Genomic DNA, 10,972 nt, shown 5'->3' with positions numbered 1-10,972 from the left:
TAGAATGAAAGGGTCATCCTCTCACATATAAAACATTGAAATCATTTCCCAACAACAAAAAAATCTCAAAAGGGCGCAGCAAGCCATAGATTTTAATAGGAAATATATAGTGCAAACAGTTGAGATGTGGGTTGGGTGATGGTCCAACCCTACCTTCAATCTTTTACGCTCAGGCAATTCTTTATCTGGGAGGTACTGATGCAGCAGAAGGTGGAATTGGCGGACCTGTGTGCAGCTGGCCCATCAGGGGTATTTGTCCACGTGGACACAATCTCAAGCTTTTGGTTTCATTGAGGTTTTATGCTTACTTGTTGGTCTGGAATTGGGAAACCCATCATTGGCCAGAGTCCTGAACGATGTAATAGTTATTTATCCTTGGCAGAGCCACTCAAGGGTGGCAAGGAACAGAGGTACCAGGAGGATCCACACAGGAAGATTCTCTGCTGCTCCATTGATGGCCAGGGTCGCTGATCTGTGCAGGGCAGTGAAGGAAATAGAGTTTATTCCTAAGGACAAGAGGAGTCCTCACCTAACAGGAACCCTCATCTCTCTTGGAACTGCAATCACTGTCCCTTCCCTGATAGATGCCAGAGGGTGTAGGGATGTCCATGGGGTGGAAGCTGTGGTTCTCCTGCACAGGGTGACTTATCTCCCCCTGAGTCCCTCTGACTCCTGCTCAACCACATCATAGTAACAGCAGGTCTCCAAGCAGGGGAACCTTCACCAAGTTCAAGAGCACAAAGTGAAGGGGCACCTTGGTGGCTCAGTTGGTTAATTATCCGACTTTGGCTCAGGTCATGATCTCGCAGTCTGTGGGTTTGAGCCCTGTATCGGGGTCCGTGCTGACAGCTCAGAGCCTGGAGTTTGCTTCGAGTTCTGTGTCTCCCTCTCTTTTTGCCCCTCCCCACTCATGCTCTGCCTCTCTCTCTCTCTCAAAAATAAACATTAAAAATTTTTTTAAAAAAAGAGAGCACAAAGTGAAGATTGTGTAGCAGGGCTCTGAGCAGAGAATATGGTGACAGGAGTGAACCTCTCTTCTTCAGGGGCTGCCCTAGGCCCTACCTCTCCACTTTCACCTATACCCCACCCATATAACCTAACTGTTAACCTTCTGGCTTCTCCTGGGAGGGATCTCTCCCCACTCTGACCCCCACATGGTAGAGCATAGCAGGTGCACTATCACATGCACCCTGTACGTGGACACATGGTCTATGCACCATTGGGCCCTTGCTCACATATGTCCCCCTGGTAGTGCCCATCAGTATCCAGAATCTGACCCCCTCAACCTCTGCCTCATCCCCTTCCCCACAAGCAGTGCCAGGACCCCCTGCAGGCTGGCCTTGTTCTCTCCTTCCACTTGCCTTGAGCAAGATTTGTCATGTTCATTTCACAGGGGGTTCTCTTGAGAGAGAAGACACGATGCTTTGTACTTCCTAAATTATCCTTGAACCCACTGTGCTCTTTTCCCATGCCCCACTTCCTGTGGAGCTGCCGTCCCATCTCTCCACCTGCAGGCTTCCTCCTGTGCCCCTCAGTCCCCTAAAAGTTTCGCATCCTCCTCTCCGGACTCCACAGAACAACTGGTCTTTAAATAGTCACGAGCAGGACAGAGGCTGATCGTGAAGCATGAACCAAGTGCCTGGCTGCACACATAACCGAACACACCATCCAGCAGGGCAGCTCCAAGGAATAGGACCCTTGAGAAGGGAAGGAAGAGAGACTGTACCAGAAGGGAGGCGGTGAAGGGGGCTTCTGGGAGGAAACGCACCTTCACCCTGAACTCGGATGGGGTGAAACTGGGGCAGGGTGTTTGCCCTTTGAAGAAAGAGTTGATTGTTCTTTGGATGCCTGTGGAGGGGGTGGGTTTCAGATTGATGGCCCAGCATGTCGATCGACCATGTTGGGAACGTGAGAAAGCAGAAATGCCAATTCCTACTCCTTCCCAGCATTTCCCTAGCAGTTGGGGAGGGGAGGGCTGGATCCATGGAACAGGTACCTGCTTGACTGTCTGTGGGCAGAATAATGCCCCCCCCCCCTTAAAAATGTCCTAATCTCCAGACCTGTGAATGTGTTATGTTACATGGCATGGGGGAATTAATGATACAGACGGATTTAAGTTTGCCAGCAGCTGACCTTGAGATGGGGAGGTGATCCTGGGATATCTGGGTGGATCCTATAGAATCTCCAGTGTCTTTATAAATGAAAGCACACAGGAGAGCCAGTGTCAGAGTAATGAGGGTGAGAAAGACTTGACCACCCCTGCTGGCTGTGCAGATGGAGGGACCATGAGCCAGGGTGCAGCGGCCTCCAGAAGCTGGAAAAGACAAGGAAGCCCTTCTCCCTTAGAGCCTCCAGGAGGAGCCAGCCCTGCCAGCACGTTGAGTTTAGCCCAGTGAGACTCATCCCAAACCTTGTCTCCAGAACTTTAAGATCATAACATCGTTTTGCCTTCAGCCACCAGGGTGGTGGTGATTTGCTCCAGCAGCCACAGGGAGCTAATCCAGAGCCCTTCCCTTCTGGCAACTTGAGGCTGAAAGCACCTGTGCCTGTTTTGGCTGCTTGGGGGTTAGGAGGCAGGTCAGAAGACCAGAAGCTTCTCTCCTGCAGCCCAGCTGAACAACTTTGCCTAGGTTTCTTGTGGGGAGGGGGAGCTCTTTAAGGACTCAGAGGAACAAAGAGGGGGCCCAGCGCAGACCTTGCTGTTTCTCCCCAGCAGAGGAAACATCAGAGGGGCCAATGGGGGTCCCTGTGAGAGTGTCCTGAGGAGAGCTGTCCCAAGGCAACAGTGGGAAAGTCTGTGGGTCCAGCTCTGCTCACCTGGTTAGCGGGCTATTCAAATCCATGGGCTGGCTGCTGTTGATGCTCTGAGGATGAGAGAAAGTCCAACTGGGCAGCATTGTTCTCGCTACAGGCTTGGGAGAGTCTGTTGGATCAGGGGCTAAACACAGAGAGCAGAGCATGGTTGTGAGTGTCACAGGTGGCTCCCATGGTCTCCACACCCCACCCCCAGGGGTGCAGAACCTTTCTGTCTTAGTGCCACTGCTCAGCCATGTTGGTTTTCTCTTGCATCTTTTTGGCATTATTCCAAACAAACGATTACTGATTTGCAGAGAATCACCAGTTTACCGCCATGTGAGATATTGGGGTTGCTGGTTATGTGGGCAATTCCCATTCAGTTTCATCTCAGTGTCCTGCTGGGCACAGCTGAGCATGTCAGAACCATGTTCCCAATCCCTGGAGCCTTAAATCAGCCAGGCAGGCTCCTTTCTGAGTCTCAGCCTGGCCTGAAGCAGGCTCTGTGCCAGCTGCCCTGAAGCGATATGACCCAAGAGCTGGCAGGCCCAGGGTCCCCTGTCTCCTGGGACTGCTGAGTGCCCGCAGCTCCTGCTTCCCCCTGCGGTCCTTCCTGCCTCCCCAGGGCTTGCTTTCTGACTTCTCCAGGCCTGCCCGGGGAAGGTCGTCTGGGTCAAGGGTCCAGACTCCAATTCTCTGGCACCAACTCCTCCTCCACTCATGCACACATCCACCACCTTTGTGGTGTTAATTTCTTTTTAGTTAATTTCCAGAACATTCTAAGACCAGCATCCGTCCCCACTGCACGTATTTGCACACCATATTTACATATTCTAAGTTTGAAGAGACTTTTCTCTGCTTTAGAAATGGAGCAATCAGTAGCAAATGCAAACCTCCCTAGTGTCTGTGTGTCTGTGTGTTGGAGACAAGACGCAGGGGTCCAGAGGCAGAGCTGTGGGGCGGGGGCTACAGCCTGACTCTCCTTCCAGGCCTGTCTCCAGGGAGGCCATAGTGCTTCTGGGGCAGCTGCAGGGGAGCCCAGGGTCCTCTCCAAGGATAGAAGCAGCCAGAAGAGAGGGTGCCCACACCATGGTGGAACCTACCTTCCCTTCTCCCAGAACTGGGTGCACAGTCCCGTGCTTACTCCTTTGTGCTGACGTTGCCAGAAGGGGGGGGGGGGGGAAGAGGGCGCAGGGGGAGGGTCTCTTGTCCTGTAGGTAAGACCTTCAGGATCATGGCTTTCTGGCTCCCCACTCCTCTCTGTATGCCTGATGATGCCCCACGCAGGATGGGATGTGACCAGGAAAAGAGGAGCTGTCTTCGCTGGACAAGCTCGTCCTATTCAAGTCTGTCCTTCTCTGCTCCCTCTGGGGAGAGCAGATGGAGACATGTGGAGTTGTGGGGGCTCACTCTTTCTTCCAGTCTTTCTCAGACTCTTGGCGCCCCCCATATACCCTTGCATATGCACACACATGCTCACATAAGCACACACACACGTATAGCCTCAGGAGAGTTTTGAGACTCCTCTCCATCTACCTGGAAAGTCAGAGAAACAGTCCTGACTCCTCTGGGGGTGGGTCCCAGGGCCCCAGAGCACAGGAGGGGTAGTACTTACCTGGGTCGACAACAATAGAAAATTTGTACCCCAGGTCATTGCCGGTTCGCTCAATCCCACACCAGTAGGTGTCTGCGTCTTCCCGACGGAGATCCTCCAAGGTCACGGTGAATATGCGTCGGCTACGATTTTCCTGGATGGACGCTCTGCCCTTCTTCACCAGTTTCTCTGACCCAGTGGTCTTAACAAGGATTTTGCAGGAATTCCAATTCTTCCCGCGACACCACCACTTCCTGTAGGATTCCCATCCTGGGCTATACTCACAGGATGTGGTCAGAGTGCCCCCCTCTCTGCCTCTCACCATTCTCTCCAAGCAGGTGCAGAAGTGGCCTGGAAAACAGAAACCAACATGCACCTTGTCCTCCCTTGGCCCAGAGTTGACCCAGGCGCTGCTGCAGCTTCTGGCCCTGCCCTGAATACCAGCCAGGAACCTCTGCCCTCTGTCTAATCACCACATCCCTCCTGTCCATTCATCTCCTGCAGAATTTCTTTTGCAGTCACCGCTCTTGGGCATCCTCCTTGGGTCTCCTAACTGCCCAATATAGCGGCTTCCACTCACTTGCCATCCTACTGACCACCGTCCCCTGCCCTCCCTCAAGCAGCACCTCTTCCAGGTAGCACAGAGCACACACTGCAGCCACAGGTGTATTTCTGAATCCCAGAGCTGGTGAGACAGCGTGGCCCCCTCCCCATCCATGCCCCTGACACTCTAACCCCCACACACCTATAAACCCTCAGCCTCCAAACTGACATGAACTAAACACACACACACACACACACACACACACACACACACACCAAACACACTCGCTCACTCGCACAGGTGATTGCTTGTTTTTTTACCTACATACCTTGTACTTCCATGTTTCTATAACATCAGTGGATGAGTAAATGGGGTCATTTTATTTCTCATGATAACCTCCTGCCTAGAAGAGTCACTCTCTGCATCCTACCCCAAGCCCTGTGGTTCTGGAGGATGAGAAGTAACAGAGCTGGGACAGCCAAATGGTCCTGCACTAGCTACTGTCTTCTCTGAGCATCAAGCACCAGCTGCATCCAAGGATTTGACATCCAGCCCACAAATAGTCACCTTCTCATCTCTGATCTTCCCTCCCAGGTGACACACTCAGAGTGTCTTGCTTGTTGAGCTAATGACACTGGCCAACAGTCTTGTCTTTGGATCATCCAGAGCAGAGACAGGCAGGCTGATGTGTGGGGTTGAAGAACTCTCCAGAGAGCCTGTCACACCCTGGTTTTGCTGCCTGTCTTCCTCGCTGTAGTCTGAGTTCTTCAGGAGAGAGGTTCCCAGCTCGAGCTACAAGTTAAGACCAGTTGTTTAGGCTTTTAAATGATGTCTGAATCCCACCTTTACTGAGTGGGTCTCAGCTGGAACCTGATCATCTGTGCTCCTTAAAAGTTCCTCAGCAATTATTTATGTATATGTGCATATATGAGTGCATGTATGTATCTGTCATCTATCCATCCATGCGTCCATCCATCCATGCTTCCTTCCTTCCTTCCTTCCATCCATCTAACATCTATCAATCTATCTGCCAGGGTTGACAAACAGTGCCCTAGAAACAGACACCATTTATGTTATTTATTTTTCTTTTCATTCCCCAACACCTAACTTAGTACCTCTCAGGTAACAAAACTTAAAAAAATTTTTAGGGGCACCTGGGTGGCTCAGTCGGTTAAGCATCCGACTTCGACTCAGGTCATGATCTCGCAGTTCGTGGGTTAGAGCCCCATGTGGGGCTTTGTGCTGACAGCTCAGAGCCTGGAGCCTGCTTTGGATTCTGTGTCTCCCTCTCTCTCTTTTCCTCCCCTGCTCATGCCCTGTCTCTCTCTGTCTCTTTCTCAAAAATAAATAAACGTTAAAAAAAAAAGAAGTTAGATTTCAAAAAAATTTTTTCTTATCTTTTCAATGAAAAAGTATCTTGATGAATGAAAGGCCCTGCCATTTTCTCCAGGAAAGCCCCTGTCTAAGTCTCACCCAGGTCCTCCAGGTACTTGGTCCTGAAGCCCCTGCCCCACTCACCTTGGACGACGAGAAGGAACAGAACTGGGAGCAGCCACATGTCCTGCTTGCCTGGCTTGTCTCCCTGGTGCTCAGCAAATGCCAGCTGCCTTCCAGAAACTTGAACTGAGCACAGATGCAACCTGCCTTCTCTTCTTCTAAATTTTTCTTTTATAGTTTCTCTCATCTACTTCCCCTCAATTTTTTCTTCAGTTACTTCCTTATTTCATTAAGTAAAGAGCAGTGCGTCGGTTGGGAGCGTATAGCTGACCTGATGAGGTGTCCCCTCCCTTGCTCTAGCCCCTCAACTCGGCATCCCCTGGAGTCTGACTCTGAAGACCTTCTCTCCAGGGAGGGTCCCTGCCCCTGCCACTCTGTAGCACCACATCCATTCTGTGCACACCTACTTCCTGCCCTCCCCCCCATCTCCTAGCCTAGTTCTCCACTTCAGTGGTATTGGCCCCTTTGTACAGCTGTCCACCCTGTTAGCAGCTCAGATGTGCTCCAAATGCCATTTCTTGTCATCTTTACCCCTAAAGTCAATCTGTCCCAACACATGGTCCCTGAGCCCAGGGATCCCTCTCCACCTGCCTCCACCACTCTAGTCTTCCGTAGACAAAGGCCATGGGGTCTTCTCCCTGCCACCTGCCACCTGCCACCTGCCATCCTCAGAAGGCCTTGCAGGGGTGGGGGGCTTGGAGGTGGAGCAGCCCAGGGCTTTGCCAGAGGAGTAGGAGAGGGCGTGGCAGGCCAGCCACAGGAGGGAAAAGGAGCAAGAATCCCTGTCTCCTTCAAGGTCCTTCTGGCTGGACTAAGACTCAAATTGACATGAAACAGATTAACAAGAGAAAATCAAATCTAATAGCATACGTGCAAGGAGTCCACACAGACGTGGCAGTCAGGCAAAAGAGATACAAATGTCATCCCGAATTAAGCAGAAGGGGATAGGGGTCTGAGATTTCAAAGGGAAGGAACCAGTAAATGTTTGGTGCACAAATGTCAGTCCTGCCAGAGAGATGGGTTACTCAGATCAAATTTAAATGTAAGCTTCTCTGCAGTTGCACACATTAACAGTCCAGCTGGTATGTGTTTCTTCCAACTGAACTGGTCTCTTCATCCGGATGATAGGTCAGTTTAGGCAAACTCATTCCAGAAGGCAGTGATGCGGGTGGATTCACAACGTTAGGCCTGTGGTCCAAGTAATCAGGTAAGAAACAAAAAGCTTTTCTATGGAAACAAGAGGAACCCAATGGTTCATGACTGGATCAAACGTTCAGCCAGTTTCCGAGTTGTGAGGGCAGCCAGTGGAGCAGACTTCTAGATGTTGGACTCGAAGCATCTCAGATAGAGTGAGGGCAGGCTGTGCAGTCAAGACAGGTCCCCTGGGTTTGTAGTTCAAATGTCTCTGGTGATCTCTGCTTGGCCTGCTGAGTGATAGGCACAAAGATTGTGTAGGTTATGAGTTCTTGTGGATTTCTCTAGGTTTAGGTAAGTGGTTTACATTTAGCAGAACTTCAGGAGAAGGGCAGTTTTAGTTCTCAAAGGATTCCAAGTCAGAAAGGTGGGAGAAAACTCAGAATGTCGGTTTGGAATGTTGTAGCCTGGTGGTGGAAGGCACTAGAAGAAATCAGGACCTAATCCAGTATATAAGGAGTAATAATAAAATCTAAAATGTACGAAGATGTGTTATTGAAACATATTTTCTCTCTATAATCACTTCTTTGACCAAAGATAATGAAATGAACACTAACTTGTTTGCAAAATAAGTCATTTTCCATAAAACTTGGCCTGACTATTTCCATATGTACAACAAAAATTAGAGTTGACTCCTTAAAACCTGCTTTGCTAGGGGTGCCTGGGTGGCTCAGTCAGTTAAGTGTCCGACTTTGGGTCAGGTCATGATGTCATGGTTCACGAGTTCAAGCCCCACGTTGTCAAGCTCTGCACTGACAGTGGGGAGCCTGCTTGGGTTCTGTCTCCCTCTTTCTCTGCTCCTAAGCTGCTTGTTCTCTCTCTTTCTCTCTCAAAAGAAGTAAAAATGAACTTAAAAAAATATTTTTAAAAATATTCAAGGCAAATATAGAAGGTTACATAGTTGTGAGCAAAATTTAACACCTTGAATATTAAGACTCAGTTTTCTTATGTAATTGAAAACTGATAAACATAGGGATTATTTTGGTAAGCACAATCATGGATTTTTAGGCAGATAATTTAAAATATGAAGAAAAAGTTTTGCTTGCAATTTCTTAGGGAGAGGGTCTAATAGCTGAAGAAAACTCTGTACTTTTAAAAAGAGGAAACAAAAACTTTTCACCCGTGTGCTTTTTGTGTTAAAACTCATTTACTTCTTTAAATTTATCATAATCTTAGCCAGTATTGGCTGCATATAAAAGTTCTTTCCAAAGATTCTGTCTTTGTTAACCTTCTAGGACTTCCTTTTTTTTTGCATTCAGATTTTGCCCTAAATGTTTCCTCTTGAAATAGCTGGTCTCTCTGTAGACAAAATTATTTTCTTTTCCCTCAACAAATGTGTCTTTTCATTCTTCATACTTTTTCTTACCAAAAACACATATCTTACTTCCTTCATATACAGAGTTGTTTCCTCTATTATGTCCAGTAGTCTTAATTACATTTATTAGAATTCTTTTTTTTTAAAGATTTTTATTTTTACTGTAAGAGAGACAGAGACAGCACAAGTGGGGGGGGACAGAGAGAGAGAGAGAGAGAGAGAGAGAGAGAGAGACTGATGCGGGGCTCAAAGTCACAAAACTGGGAGATCACGACCTGAGTTGAAATCAAGAGTCGAATGCTTAACAGACTGAGCCACCCAGGCATCCCACATTTATTAGAATTCTTTATTCTTTATTAGAATTTATTAGAATTCTTAATTTCTAGTGAAAACTAAGTAGTAAGTAACTGTAACGTGGTTACACAAGAATCCTTTAGATGGGCAAATTTATGAATATATTTTATAATTTTTAGAAACAAGTGATTTTTTCATCTTTTCATAAAACATGAAATCTATTTACTAACAGGCTGAAATGCATCTTTAATTTTGCTATAATAAGACAAAAGTGGATAAACTGATGTTCTTTATTTTACCATATTTACGGCTATATAATTTAACTTGTTTTTAACAATTATGCTCAGACTGCACCTAAGCTTCATGAGGCATATGGCAAAAACACCGATTATTCTAAGGTTTCTTTTTCTCCTGATCAAGTTTGCAATAGCCATACCACAACCTCACTTGACTTTTAGTAAATACAAGCAGAATAGAAGTTTTATATTTAAAACTAAGAAATCTACAGACATATCTATTTTAAGTAAATCAACCTTAAATTAGCTTTACTACCAAATATGTTCCCAGATCATGTGAATTTGAAACACGTTTGGGCGAGTTTTTACCTTTCTGAGTTTTAGAATGCCCAATCCTTACGAGTGCTTGCCTTCAAACTAACTAACTAGAGTTCTTCTGCAAATTAATTTTAACAGTACCGCCCAGAGGTAGAGAAAATATCTCACATTTACAACACACATGGACACACACACACACTACACAGACAAGATGCAAACAAAATCTTAATTTTGTTTCTACTAATCCTTGTGGAGAAGACATGACAGGCCCAATTTTTAAATACTTCCCTCTATTTTTTTGTTTTGTTTTAGTGAAAAACTTTCCCCTAAAGTTCACATGTCAAAAAATGGCCCTTAGGGGCGCCTGGGTGGCGCAGTCGGTTAAACGTCCGACTTCAGCCAGGTCACGATCTCGCGGTCCGGGAGTTCGAGCCCCGCGTCGGGCTCTGGGCTGATGGCTCAGAGCCTGGAGCCTGTTTCGGATTCTGTGTCTCCCTCTCTCTCTGCCTCTCCCCCGTTCATGCTCTGTCTCTCTCTGTCCCAAAAATAAATAAACGTTGAAAAAAAAAATTAAAAAAAAAATGGCCCTTAGATCTTAGTGAAAATGGGGGTAGAGAATTTATATCACAAAAGCACAGAGCAACGGTCTCACTTTTCTCCAGGGAGGATCCTTGGAGCCTCTCTGCCTGTCATCAGAAGGGCTGGAGTCTGGGCACATGAGTCCTGCCAACAGTTTGTATTTTATTTATTTTTTTTTAATTTTTTTTTCAACGTTTTTTATTTATTTTTGGGACAGAGAGAGACAGAGCATGAACAGGGGAGGGGCAGAGAGAGAGGGAGACACAGAATCGGAAACAGGCTCCAGGCTCTGAGCCATCAGCCCAGAGCCCGACGCGGGGCTCGAACTCACGGGCCGTGAGATCGTGACCTGGCTGAAGTCGGACGCTTAACCGACTGCGCCACCCAGGCGCCCCAACAGTTTGTATTTTAAAAGGGCCACTTTCCCTCTTTATTTTTTCTTGTTCTTCATTCTCAGGAGATTGTGGGCTGTGTTTACATTTCAAAGACATGGTAAGATTTATACTTTCATGGGAGATAGGAAGAATATAAAAATTTGGGGGACACCTGGGTGGCTCAGTCAGCTGAGTGTCCAACTTCAGCTCAGGTCATGATCTCCTGGTTTGTGA

At 47.6% G+C, this 10,972-nt stretch overlaps 1 protein-coding gene across 1 annotated transcript; it reads right to left on the bottom strand.

The window, feature by feature from the left end:
* Positions 1 to 115: 115 nt before the first annotated feature.
* On the bottom strand, positions 116 to 6,737 carry LOC125152003 (CMRF35-like molecule 5). The gene is made up of 4 exons (XM_047833653.1): positions 6,450 to 6,737; positions 4,409 to 4,738; positions 2,818 to 2,938; positions 116 to 472 (listed from the first exon to the last, which is right to left on the bottom strand). The coding sequence occupies exons 1-4, from the start codon at positions 6,613 to 6,615 to the stop codon at positions 370 to 372; spliced, it is 720 nt and encodes a 239-aa protein (XP_047689609.1). The 5' UTR covers positions 6,616 to 6,737; the 3' UTR covers positions 116 to 369.
* Positions 6,738 to 10,972: the final 4,235 nt, after the last annotated feature.

This window comes from Prionailurus viverrinus, chromosome E1, assembly GCF_022837055.1.
Source record: "Prionailurus viverrinus isolate Anna chromosome E1, UM_Priviv_1.0, whole genome shotgun sequence".
Taxonomy (NCBI): domain Eukaryota; kingdom Metazoa; phylum Chordata; class Mammalia; order Carnivora; family Felidae; genus Prionailurus; species Prionailurus viverrinus.
The sequence above is the reverse complement of the archived record's forward strand: the minus strand, read 5'-3'. Positions and strand labels throughout refer to the sequence as shown.

Excerpts from the sequence above, each read along its gene's own strand:
- LOC125152003 (XM_047833653.1), bottom strand. The coding sequence starts at position 6,615 with ATGAGAGAAACTATAAAAGAAAAATTTAGAAGAAGAGAAGGCAGGTTG. Across the intron at positions 2,939-4,408 it reads TTCTATTGTTGTCGACCCAG|CCCCTGATCCAACAGACTCT; the intron begins GTAAGTACTACC and ends CTCTGTGTTTAG. Across the intron at positions 473-2,817 it reads TTGAATAGCCCGCTAACCAG|ATCAGCGACCCTGGCCATCA; the intron begins GTGAGCAGAGCT and ends TGCCCTGCACAG.